The following is a 14,188-nucleotide window of genomic DNA, read 5'->3' as shown; positions in this document are numbered from 1 at the left end:
TATGCAACACCTCCAAGCAGTCCAAGAGCGCATTGCACGCCAACACTACTTCATCCTCCAGCTACACACTAAATCATCTACCATCCACTAATAGTATTTCTGTCTGTTAACAGTATGTGTTCTCTAATCAGCAGCACAATGTTCTTCTTTCGTTTAATCCTGTTTGAAGGACTATCCAGAGCATGGTTTAAAGTCCAGATTTACCACATATATATATATATATGAGGGTGAAAGTATTTTTTTTATGTCTTGCAAGGTGGATGTTACCAGATCTCTTGTCTGCCAAAGTAAGTTGGAGTCTATAAGGTTCTTTGTGAAAGAAACTTTATAGACTCCACTAATCTGTAAGAGAATGACATTGATCCTTTGGAGAATGGATAAATGTCCCTAACTGGAGATACATATATACTCTCTCTCTCTCTCTCTCTCTCTCTCTCTCTCTCTCTCTCTCTCTCTCTCTGTCTGTGTCTGTGTGTGAATTCTCACTGCATTACAGCAAGAATAAATCTGGAATATTACATTCAGAACTATATTCTATCCTATACCATATCCAAAACAGCAGCAGCTAAAGAAAATTTTAAAAAGTCAGAAACTGTCATGAGAAAAAATTTGTAGGCCTCCACAAGTGTGTTAACACATCCCAGCCACAACTGTGACAAGATGGTGTAGTAGCAAATTTATCATCACAGCCAGTTATAAAAGAGGCAATCAATGCCCTGGGGATAAGGTAATAATTTTGCCATTATTCCTAGAGAAAGTTCTGTTCTAGAAATTATCACTAATGTCAAACATGGTATCTATGATCTAGCTTCCAGAGTGACTAACAATAATCATTTGGATGTGACCAGCATTCTAATACAATCTGAACCTCCCAATATAACCCTTTAACTGCTGAGAACATGTTATTATGGGCTCGGATATATGCCTGCTTTGCTGAACCCATATATGTACGGTTGTAAATAATAGTGCTCTTCATATATTTTGATTAATTTCTACATAAATTAATGTGTGTAATTTTCATAATCAAATGGACACCCCCTTGATTATGCAAATTTTATAAAACGCAATTATTGCCATTTTTGTGAGTGAACAAGTGTATATCAAGAATGTATGATGCTGTCCAGACTTCTTACTTCGGTAAGAATTTTAATTGATTTTATTATAAATTTTTTGCAAAATTAATTCAGCACATGGGACAATGTCAGTAGAATATAAAATCAGCAGTTAAATGGTTAAAAAAACTTATACAACAATAAAAACTGTTATAACTAAAGCATCATCATCATCAAATTCCTGACATATACCCTCGGGTGGAGGGTTACAGGATCTTATGATAGTACTACATGAAAAGTTACATCATTACTAACTTCCTATCGACAATTTTCCTCCAGATTAGCCTATTATCTAACAACATTCCGATATTATCAGATCTTATATAAATTTATTCAGTCTTAGAAATTCATTCAGTTATTAGAAATTTATTCAGCCTTCTAAGGCGCTTTTTACTTTTATCAATCCATCTACATCTTAGTCTTTCTCCGGGTCTTTTTCCACAACCTGGCAAAGAACACTTGTTTAGCAAATCTTTCTTCTCCCATTCTCTTTAAGTAGCCATACCACCTGAGATTAACTACTAACATATTCCTGAATGCTATCAATGTCAAGTTCTTTCCTAATATTCTTGTTTTTAATATGATACTACCATTGAAGTTGTCTGTTCAGTCCCCTAATCTTTCTGTGGACTCTCATATCTATGGTCTGCAGTCTTTGATCAAGAGTTGTATTTCTAACCCAGATCTCAAATCCATAAGTTAAAAACTGATTTAAATGCTGTCTTGTATACAGCTAGTTTAGTTCCTCTTATACCACATAAATTTATTCAGTTGACTTCCTACCATACCAGCTTTCCTAATTCTGCTGTCTATTTCCAAGTAGCCATCTTCACCAAAAACTGTGCCTAAATAGCTAAAATGTTTTATTTGTTCTATAGGTTCTCCATTCAGAATGCAGTTAATGTTTTCAATGTTTTTGCCTATTTTCATTGTCTTTGTCTTTTAATGATGATTTTAACATCTTAACTTCTTGACTACTGTACTCAGATATTGTAATCAGGGTTTAGAAAAGATGAGGACATCATCAAATGGATCTAATGGAGGATAATCAAATAATATTTAGCCTATGGAATTGTGCTATGAAGAGAGATTGAGAGAATGTTATCTTCAGTACCTGGGTAATAGATAAAGTGTATATTTTTAGTATAGACCCAAGTAGATTTTATAATTCTTGAAAGGTGGGGGGGTTCAAATCAGTGTGGGTGAGAAACATGTGAGATCTAGATTCTTCTCACAGAATGGGACACCAATGGATATTGTAGTGCCTCTACAGTGAGTGTTTTTAAGATACATACAATGAACATTTAAGGCACTACATGAGTTGGAACGCCCCCCCCCCCTCCAGTAGTAAGTCTTTGATCTCTTGTAATAATAATGCTGTAATAGTAAACATGCTAAATGTTGAAGAGTGACAAAGTAAGTCAATGACAAATTAAGTGAAATGTTCTACTACATATTATTTAATGCATTCCAAGAAGTATATCTTCAAGCATACTAATTAATATCTGTGAAAAAGACTGCTAATCACACTGCCATATGGCATCTTCTAAACTTCATCAACATTGATACATCTCAACTTTTAATAATATCAATAATAACAAACTTAAAAGTTATTCATTTACAATAGTACCACAACATATCATATCCCCTTAGCTTAAGATATCATATTGTCAGGACATATTAGACTAACTGCATAAAAAGAAATATGCCCTGACAATATGATATCCTTAAATAATCTTCATAATAATCATGACAGCATATAGAGTTTTTGCACTTGGTTAGAAAGTAAATTACACTAGACAACAAATTATAGTATTGTTTGAAACCTGTATGATAACAAATCTCACAACTCCTATTCATTATACCCTTCATGTGTAGAACTCTGATGATAGGAAAGGTATTTGCCATGAGAACATCACCAAAAATTAGAGCAAATATTTATTATTTTATTATTATTACGGGTATCTCCATGGAGTCAGAAGACTCATCGCGGGAGACCCAAACTATCAAAACAATATCTATCATATCTCTGCTTGAATTCATTTACAGATGAAGAACTCACAACTGAGTCAGGCAATGCATTCCACTCATTCACCACACTCCAGGCAAAAAAACTAGTTCTCACACCCTTGTTAACTACACTTTTCCTTAATTTGCAGGGATGACCTCTTTTTTTGCCATCACTATCATACAGCGGAAATAATTCCCCTGCATCAATTTTATAAGAACCTTTTAGTAATTTAAATGTTTCTATCCCTCTTCTCCACCTATCAACCAATCTCTGCAATCCAGAAGCTCTCAATCTATCAATGTAGGGAGCATTTTTACATCACTCACCAACTTAGTCAATCTCCTCTGCACCCTCTCCACAACCTCCCCATCTCCAAGGAATCCAGGTGACCAGATTTGAGCACAGTAATCCAAATGTGGAAGTGTCAACACCTTATAAAGAAGAATAATAATCTCTTTATCTCTGAATGTTAGTGTGTTCTTCAATAACAAGTAATCCTATGTGCAATCTTGGACACCTTAGCAACGTGTCCTCTGAACTTCATCTCCCTATCCACCAACACCCCCAAATCCCTAGTCTCATCAATCTCTTGGAATACTGTTCCATCAATGTAGTGCACAGCTGATAATCTTTTAATCCAAATTCCAAAACTTTACACTTTTCCACATTGAACCGACATCCATTACCTTTTGCCCATTTTGCCAGCTTATTTAAATCATCCTGCAAACTCTCAACATCAGCTTGATTTTGTATTGCATCATCAGCAAACAACTGAATATCTCCCATCAAGCCATTTTATATATCATTTATGTACAAATTAAACAATAATAGCCCAAGCACAGAGCCATGAGGCAGGTGACCAGTTGTGGTGTGCCTCAGGGCGCTGTGCTTGGACCGTTATTGTTTAATTTGATTCGAGCATTTCAGTATTCCATGGGGTATCCTGTCAAAAGCCTTAGCAAAATACAGAAGTACAACTGTGTAACCATTTCCTTTGTCCAACTCGGATGTCATTCTATTATAAAAAGTTAATAAATTACTAAGGCAGGATCGACCTTTAACAAAACCATGTTGGCTCCTATATTCTGATCCACCCATTTTTGAATTCTGTCTTTAACCAACTTTTCCAATACTTTTACCACCACTCCCGAGATGGTGATTGGTCTGTAATTAACTACCACAGTTTCAGAGCTGCCTTTATGCAGAGGAACTACTTTGCCTTCCTTCCACTCCATAAGGAACCATACCAGAGTTCAAACTTAAGTTAAATAACTAAGTAAGAAGTGCTGACAATTCTTTTGCACATTCGCATAACATCCGAGCTGATATTCCATCTAATACGGCAGTGTTTGCATTTAAATTCTGTAATACACTAAGTATTTCTGATTTCTTAACTTTAATTCTCTCATTAGTTATTACTACAGGTACAAAGATATCCTCACTTGGGTGATAGACTTTTGAAAAGTGATCACTGAGTAACTCTATAATTACATCTGATTGGTTGCCTCAATATCATCAGCACCCACTAAGGTTATCCTTCCAAAATCATTCTTTCTTTTACTTGCCACATAGCGGAAGACTCTGAGATTACCCTTGAGCTCCTTGACTAAGGTCTTCTCATAATCAGATTTAGCTTTTCTTACTATGCTGGTAACCTTCCTAGTTTGAGCCTTGTACTGCTTATGGGTGTACTGATCGCCTTTCCTCATTGTAAATTCTCCATAACCTTGTTTGTCTTCCTGACCATGGGAATACATTCTGATATTGCCTTCCTCGGATACCTGCTGATTTTATCCCATGCACTGCTAACATCTTTCCATAATTTCATGAAACAGCACATAACTGAAGGGACTCGTGGCGTGAGAGTGGTGGACCTGGTCATTGGTTCAGAGAACATATGCATAAGTAAGGTGTCCTCGTTACCTCCAACTGGTGAGAGCAATCATGTGTTAGTGACTTGGGAGGTTGCAAAATTTGTGGATTTCTGGAACTATAGGCTAGGTAATTATAACAAGCTTTGGAGTGAGCTTACAGCCATCCCATGGCAGAACATATTGTAGGGGATGGCTGTAAGCTCACTCCAAAGCTTGTTATAATTACCTAATAATCACTAACCCTGCACTCATTGCGCTAATTTGTTGATGCATGAATTCAATATCCCCCCCCCCCCCCGTATCCCTTGGCCTATAGCAGCAACCAACTGTATATTTGGTTGTGTTGGTCACTATTTCACACCAGACTACCTTGAATGAACTATCATTCACACATCTATCCTCTTGATATACTACTTTCTTTGGCTGCAACTCATCAGCTATCAATTCCTCCCACATTCTATCTTGTCTATTCTCTCTGAAAATACTGTACCATCACATTAAATTCCAGTAACCACATCTGCTAACAGCCAAGTTTCACTAATGCCTACAACTTTTGGTGAGATTGCACTGACTAATGCCAAAAATTCTTCCCTCTTATTTCGAATGCTTCTTGCATTAGTATACAAAAATTGCAGTTCCCTTTACTTCTTGTACCAGCTTTAGAACTGATATACATTCGACTAATTTCAGTAGTCCCCATGCTGATTTTTATCCACTTTATTCTTCAATTATTTTGCAAAAAAGCATCAACAAATACACATTCACTGCCTAAGTTTCTCCCTCTTACACTCAACCATTTCAATTTTAGTTTCCCTGCCCAATTACTTCAACTTGTTCAGAAAACAATAACTTCTTCGAACGCTTATGACCTTCCATTTCAGATGCAACCCATCTCTTGCATACAGCTGTCTTTTGCCTCCAAACACAACCCAGACATCAACAAATTTCAGTCCTCTTTTTATGCACATTCTTGCAATCATATCATTCATTATCATTGCTTGTCTACTTAACTCATAATTATAAAATCGAGGCAGCACACACACTATCCTCCCATCGACACTTTTCTTCTTCACGATATCTAACAATGTTTTTAAATCTTTTGCTACCCGATTTATACTACCACCCAGGTCCTTTGTACCCACCACAACTATTATCTTTTCTGCATCATACCCTCTCTTTATTGCTAAAGTCACTCTCTCTATTGTTCCACCAGTCAAGCACTTCTCAGACATACTGCTCTCCATACCCTTAATCATGGAATCCCATATATTGTACCACTCATAACTTCATTCAAATCCAAACAAGCATCACTCACAGCCTCATTTTCTATGCTATTCAGCATGACTCTCCCAGTTTCATTACTTTCCCTCAACGCTCTTTTACTCCCTCACTTTCACGACATCTCATTTCTTGTAGACCTCTTGTGCTTTCATTCTGTTGACTCCCAATCACTCCCATACTATTTATTACTTCATCATTCACCAAAGACTCTCCCTTATTTAATCCTGTTCTAGTTACTTCAGCTAAAGTAATCTCCATAGTCCTAATTTCTCTATCCAACACATTTAACTCAATTTCCAGAACCTCCTTACTGAGCACTTCCAATTCCTCTTGCAGGAGATGAAGGTCACTTTTCATTTTCACGAACTCCTGCTGAAGCTCTTCCACTATGGTCCTGACGTCTGCTTCCATTCCTAATCGCTCCAGTCTATCCCGACACTTTTCACGTATGTCGACGTTGTCATTCTTCTCATTGAGCCAAAGAGTCCACAGATCCTTCACATTCTTTGGCGCATACATATAGCAGTTTTTGCAAAGCATCCACTGCAAAAAATCCAAGGCAGAGCTAGACTTTCGTGTAGAAGTCCTCCGAGTCACTGACGTACGTCTCTTGATGGTTGCCATCTTTAGACGCTGAAATAATGCAACGAACAGCAGCAAAAACACAATATATACAACAAAGTTTCAGCAATAACACCACTGAAGAACACTTGTATCCAACTGAAGCACAACTGCAGCACAATTTGAGACAAAAACCCTTACTGTACTATAATTTAAAAATACTTTTTCTAGCATAGCTCAAGACGACCGCCACATTTACTTGCAACACTAGCACCACCCCATTTTTGTCAGGCCATTATTGTTACAATTTATCATTAAGTAATTCTCAGTCCAACTCACTACATGTTGCTATCTCATCTTCTAACACTGCAAAGAGTCCAAGATTAGGACTCTTTTACTACCTTCAATCATGAACATCCATTATTTAAAGTACAGCATGCATCCTATACAAGAATATGAGATAATATTACTACATTTCTTAACAAATAAAACTACCAGACACTCTAACCTAATTAATTCAAAGCTCTTGGAAGAATTAGTTGTATAATAAAAATATTCACTTACCTGGATAAAATTTGCCATCTGCTCAGGTTTTTCATCATATTCTCCAAATGCATTAGGCAATCCTATTTATATATTAAAAAAAATTATAAATTTAAAATATCTAAATATTTAGCTTTATCATCATCAAATCAAAATTAACTATATGAAATTAACTCCTGTAAACAGTTACAAGTTTAATACTGTGAGGTGATTAAGGGTATTCAGTGATGAATTAAGAGTTCATGTGACTTGTTTGTTTAAATTTTTCAATTGGAAAGTATTGGTTTGAGTTACAGATGTAAAAAATCAAGTTTATATAAGAAGAATAGTATGTTTATTATGTGCATTTTTCTCTTTTATGGAATCAAAACCATACAATCTTTATGTGAGACTAGCTAACTAACCTTCAACAGAAAAGTACTTATAAAAAGTTCCTCAATATTCTAGATAGGATTAGAATCCAAGTCATTCCAACTGAAGGACAAATGCCATGTCATTATTGAAAATGATGTGATAAACATTTCCCCAGTTTGCATCTCATCTCTAGGGAGGTAGATAAGGTATTAGGAAAGTTTGTAAATATAACAGAACTGGGTTATTAAAGACAGGATTATCCACAGAGGCTAGCATGAGTTCATCAAGGAATCTTGTTTCAGCAAATGATTACACTGTAATAATATGAAAAATGGACTAAATGAGAAAGCACATACAATGATATGTATTGATTATACACAGAAATTTGATAAATTAATGCACTGCAATTACCAACTTAAATTAAACAAAATGGAGAATGAATAACAGTTTTGTGTTATGGATAAAAAAAAATTCATAGTCTAACAGGTATTAATCAGTGTCTTTGGCAAAGATTAACTTAACTTAGCCAAAAATGATGATTATTATTATTATTATTATTATCATCATCATTCAAGGGGACATAACATTCATGGGAGGACCCAATGTCTCAAACATTCAACTATGCTTTACACTCGTTCACTGTTTATGCACTCGCCATACTCCCAGATAATGCATTCCACACATCACACACTATTCATGAAAACATTTGTAACTCACTTCCTCTATTCACACCTTTCTTATGCATAGAGTTGGCATATTCTAAAATGCCAAAATGCTGACACCCAATTGCCTGACCAATTTGTTCTGGACACAAACACCCAACACAAAAATAAATATATATGTTATATTTATTTTTGTGTTGGGTTTGAGTGATATAAAAAATGCTCCCTACATTGATAGATTGAGAGCTTGTGGATTGCAGAGATTGGCTGATAGGCGAAGAAGAGGGGATATGATAGAAACATTCAAATTACTAAAAGGTTTTTATAGGATTGATGCAGGGGAAATGTTTCAGCTGTGTGATAGTGATGGAAGAACAAGAGGTCATCTCTGGAAATTAAAGAAGAGTGTGGTTAACAAAGGTGTCAGAACAAATAAATATAAAATTAATTTGTATATAAATGATATAGGAAACGGCTTAAAGGGAGATATTTTTTTATAGGATTGATGCAGGGGAAATGTTTCAGCTGTGTGATAGTGATGGAAGAACAAGAGGTCATCTCTGGAAATTAAAGAAGAGTGTGGTTAACAAAGGTGTCAGAACAAATAAATATAAAATTAATTTGTATATAAATGATATAGGAAACGGCTTAAAGGGAGATATTTTTTTATAGGATTGATGCAGGGGAAATGTTTCAGCTGTGTGATAGTGATGGAAGAACAAGAGGTCATCTCTGGAAATTAAAGAAGAGTGTGGTTAACAAAGGTGTCAGAACAAATAAATATAAAATTAATTTGTATATAAATGATATAGGAAACGGCTTAAAGGGAGATATTCAGTTGTTTGCTGATGATGCAAAGTTGTGTAGTGCAATAAAAAATCAAGCTGATGTTGAAAGTTTGCAGGAGGATTTAAATAAGCTGGTAAAATGGGCAAAAGAAAATGGATGTCAGTTCAATGTGGAAAAGTGTAAAGTCTTGCATTTTGGGATTAAAAGATTACCAGCTGTGTACTACATAGATGGAAAGGTACTCCAAGAGATTGATGAGGCTAGGGACTTAGGGGTATTGGTAGATAAGGAGATGAAGTTCAGAGGACACATTGCTAAGGTGTCCAAGATTGCACATAGGATTACTTGGTTGTTGAGGAACACACTGACATCCAGAGATAAAGAGGTTATTATTCCCCTTTATAAAGCATTGATACTTCCACATTTGGATTACTGTGCTCAGGTCTGGTCACCTGGATTCCTTAGAGATGAGGAGGCTGTGGAGAGGGTTCAGAGAAGAGTGAACAAGTTGGTGAGTGATATAAAAAATGCTCCCTACATTGATAGATTGAGAGCTTGTGGATTGCAGAGATTGGCTGATAGGCGAAGAAGAGGGGATATGATAGAAACATTCAAATTACTAAAAGGTTTTTATAGGATTGATGCAGGGGAAATGTTTCAGCTGTGTGATAGTGATGGAAGAACAAGAGGTCATCTCTGGAAATTAAAGAAGAGTGTGGTTAACAAAGGTGTCAGAACAAGGTTTTTTGCCTGGAGGGTGGTGAATGAGTGGAATTCATTGCCTGACTTTGTTGTGAGCTCTTCATCTGTAAATGAATTCAAGAAGAGATATGACAGATATTGTTTTGCTAGTTTGGGTCTCCCGCGATGAGTCTACTGACTCCATGGAGATACCCGTAATAATAATAATAATAATAATGTTTGAAATCATTACCTTTGTAAGCTTAAGTTTAAGGGGTGCTTAAGGGTCAAAGCTGTATAACTGAGAGGAGAACTCCACATAACCTTTAAAGGAATGCGGAGAACAAACCAGGGCTTCTGACCTAATGTCCAATCCTCACCTTCTCGTGGTGCACCCTGTTGGGTATCTACCTGGATACTGAACAAACAAGGATGGGCTAGCAATTTGGGATTTAGCAGACCAAATTGTATTCTTATTGGCTTAAACCAATATACAAAATAATGGTACAACATGACAAAATTTCATGCTGGCTGGGGCGACACCAGGTTAAACAAGGCCCCCGTTGTTTTTGACAGGAAACCAGGGCACAAAGCGAAAAGTCAGCTACTGGAACAAATCTGAAAGCACACCCCAACTCAACATCACCAGAGTTAAAGATCGGTACTATCAACATAAGAAGCCTGAACGGCAAAGAAATGGAACTAGCTGAGGAATTAGATAAGTACCAGATAGACATAATAGAGGTGACTGAAACAAAAAAGACAAAAACTGATGAGATCTTTCTAAGCAATAAATTATCCGGAATAAGGGAGAGGAATTGGTGACGCAGATAGCATCAGCCTGGCCAAAAATTATTGCGATCACTGAGACGTGGTTGACAGAAGAGGATATAAAAACAGGAATAGAAGTCGCTGGGTATAGCATTTTTCGTCAGGATAGGAGGGGAAAGCGTGGTGGTGGGGTGCTGCTTATGATAAGTGATGACCTATGTCCTCTAAGAGTGGAGAATTTGGAAGGAAGTGAGACAAATGATTTTGAGAGCGTATGGTGTGAGCTAGAGGTAGGCAAGACAGGATATTTAGTGGGGTGTTGCTACAGACCCAGGAGCACAGAGGATGGGGACCAGGAGATGTTTAGACAGCTAAGTTTGGCAAGCGCAAGAAGAATGATTGTTATGGGAGATTTTAACTTCAGTAGTATAAATTGGAGAGAGGAACATGCATGTAACAATAGGGGAATGGAATTTCTAGAATTCTTGAGGGACAAATGTCTTAGGCAACATGTAACAGAGGGAACAAGAGGTTCAAAAATTTTGGATTTGGTTATAGCATCAGAAGAGTTGATAATAACTGAGTTGACGTCTCTCCCACCAGTTGGAGAGAGTGACCATATGGTGTTGACATGGAAAATGAATAGACATGCAGGAGTATCAAAGAGACGGGAACTTATGTGGAATTATAAGGCAGGTGATTATAATAGTCTTAGACGTCAACTTCGGGAAGTTTCATGGAGGGAGGAATTGGACGGCCGGGATATCACCAGTGCGTGGGAAATTGTGAAAGAATATTTGTTATCAGCAATGGTAAGTTGTATACCACGAGTGAAGAAGAGGGCGCAATTTGGAGTAAAGTGGATGACAAACAACATTAAACAGGAACTGCATGCGAAAAAGAGGCTATGGAAGAGATATAAGGAGACAGGTGAAGAGAGGATGGGTGAAGAATATAAGACACAGGCCAGAAGAGTGACTCGTGTGGTAAGGAAAGCGAAACTGGAATATGAGAGGAGATTGGCCCTAAGATCCAAAGAAAATCCTAGGGAATTTTTTAGCTATGTGGCCAGTAGGAGGAGAAATGACTGTGGAAGAATGATATTGTGGGATAAAAATGGGAATAGAGTGACTGATGCAGAGGACATAGTGGAATTGTTCAATGAACACTTTATTGGAGTATTTCATCCTAGAGGAGTCAGTTTTAATGCTAGAGGGATAGGACTGGTACGAGGTCTGGAGGTACAGGAGGAGAGTGTGTTTCAGATACTGAGTACTCTGGATGTCAGTAAAGCTGTGGGACTGGATGGTATTTCGCCACGAGTTTTGAGAGAATGTGCTAGCGAATTGACAATACCTTTAACGTGGCTTTACAATGAAAGTCTGGCTTTGGCAAAGGTGCCCAGGGAATGGAAGGAAGGTAAGATAGTGCCATTGCATAAGGGTGGTAACAGACTGGAAGTGTCTAATTATAGGCCAGTCTGTGTGTCATCAGTAGTTGTTACGATCTTGGAGAAAGCAGTGAGGGACCGTGTACAGCATTGGGCAGATGAGGGTAATGTTATCTGTGAGAATCAACATGGATTTGTGAAAGGAAGCTCTTGTTTTAGCAATATGCTAGCCTTTTATAATAAAGTTACAAGAGCATTAGATGAGGGAAAGGCATATAATGCAATTTTCTTAGACTTGGCGAAGGCATTTGACAGGGTGCCACATGATAAGCTGATATTTAAGTTGCAGCACATGGGTCTGGATGTCAGATTGGTCAACTGGATTCAGGATTGGCTGTCTGATAGGTATCAGAGAGTTGTGTATGGTGGAGCAGTTTCCAGGAGGCAGAGGGTTACAAGTGGGGTCCCACAGGGCTCAGTACTAGGACCTATATTGTTTAACCTTTATATCAATGACATAGCCAGTGGATTGCAGGGGGATATTCAGTTGTTTGCGGATGATGCGAAGCTGGGAAGGATTATTAGTAATAGCGCAGATGTGGTAGCCCTGCAAGAGGATTTAAATAAGCTAGACAGATGGGCAAATGAATGGGGGTGTCAGTTTAATGCAGCAAAATGTAAGGTCTTGAGGTTTGGGAAACATCGATGGGATGCTGCATACTCTATGGGAGGAGTTATACTGGAGGAAGTAGGAGAGACAAGAGATCTGGGGTTGATGATTGATAGAAACCTGAAGTTTAGGGGACATATTGCAAAGGTGGTGAAGGTAACACAGAGGATTGCTGCTATTATGAGAAGGACACTGACCTGCAGAGATAAGAGGGTTATCATTCCGTTGTATAAGTCTCTGATCAGACCACACTTGGACTATTGTTCTCAGATTTGGTCCCCAGGATTTGAAGGGGATAAATTAACTGTGGAAAGGATACAAAGATGGATGACAAAGATGGTTTCAGGACTGTACAAGGATAGTTATGAGGATCGGCTGAGAGAATGTGGACTGCAGAGTTTGGCGGATAGAAGAAGGAGAGGTGATATGATTGAGACTTTTAAACTGTTGAGAGGTGGTTACAGGGTTGACACTGGGGAGTTCTTTCGCTTGGTTGATCAGCGGGAAGGAGTGATGACAAGAGGCCATCCCTGGAAGTTACGAAAGGAAACTGTGAGCAAGAGGGTAAGGAGTGGTTTCTTTGTGTGGAGGGTGGTTGAGCCGTGAAATGCATTGCCTGATGGAGTGGTGGGAGCGAGAACGGTCAGTGACTTTAAAGAGTGGTATGATAAACTTTGTGTTTCTCAGGGGGGGACCTACCCTCGATGAGTCTTGACAGACTTTATGTCTTAGGAGGGACCTCCCTCGATGAGTCTTTTGACTCCTTGGAGGCCTGAATAATAATAATAATAATAATAATAATAATAAATACAAAATGTTATATTCAGGCAATGACAATCAAGGAAAAGAAGGAATAGCCATAGTATTCAACACCAAATATGAGGCTAATCTTCTTGAATGGCAGACAGTCTCAAGTAGAGTGATGTGGGCAAATATGAGAATGGGGAACTGGACAATGAGACTTATTTGTGCCTATGGTCCCACAGAAGGCTCTGCTAAGGTAGAAATGGAGGAATTTTTTAAGGCTCTATGAAAAGCTACGGACACAATGAAAAAGGAAAAGTTGGTCCTTGTTAGGGACCTAAATAGCAGAGTAGGAAGTGAATGTCAGACATAGAAAAATGTTTTGAGAAAATTTGGAGAAAAGAGCAAAGCTAATAATAATGGCAAATACCTGTTGGATTTCTGCTCAAGACATGGACTGGTTATTACTAACACCATGTTCCAACATAAAAATGCGCACAAATTCACATGGAGAGAAGAGGCAAGGAATAAGAAAGGTCTCATTGACTATGCTATTGTTGATAGTGATATTTTCTGCCTGGTGCAAGACACCAAAGTGTACAGAGGATTTGAAATTGGAAGCAATCACTATTTAGTCTTGAGCAGGATAAAATTGAATTTCATATTGAAAAGAATAACATGTAAGAAAGTTTTAAAGCGAATAAAAGTTGAGCAGCTCTCAAATGTGAACTGTAGATTAAAATAC

At 37.6% G+C, this 14,188-nt stretch overlaps 1 protein-coding gene across 3 annotated transcripts in view; it reads right to left on the bottom strand.

The window, feature by feature from the left end:
- LOC150101351 (methionine synthase-like) overlaps positions 1–14,188 on the bottom strand; it is an 815,136-nt gene that overhangs the window by 549,994 nt on the left and 250,954 nt on the right. For all 3 annotated transcript variants that reach the window (XM_090400909.1, XM_090400910.1, XM_090400911.1), the window contains exon 12: positions 7,404–7,465. In XM_090400909.1, coding sequence (XP_090257035.1) covers positions 7,404–7,465 — 62 coding nt within the window. The remainder of the gene's footprint in view (positions 1–7,403; positions 7,466–14,188) is intronic.

This window comes from Typopeltis vanoorti, chromosome 11, assembly GCF_054136105.1.
Source record: "Typopeltis vanoorti isolate ZY-2024b chromosome 11, IOZ_Tvanoo_1.0, whole genome shotgun sequence".
Classification (NCBI taxonomy): Eukaryota; Metazoa; Arthropoda; class Arachnida; order Uropygi; family Thelyphonidae; genus Typopeltis; species Typopeltis vanoorti.
Note: the sequence above shows the minus strand (reverse complement) of the source record. Positions and strands in the feature narration are given on the sequence as shown.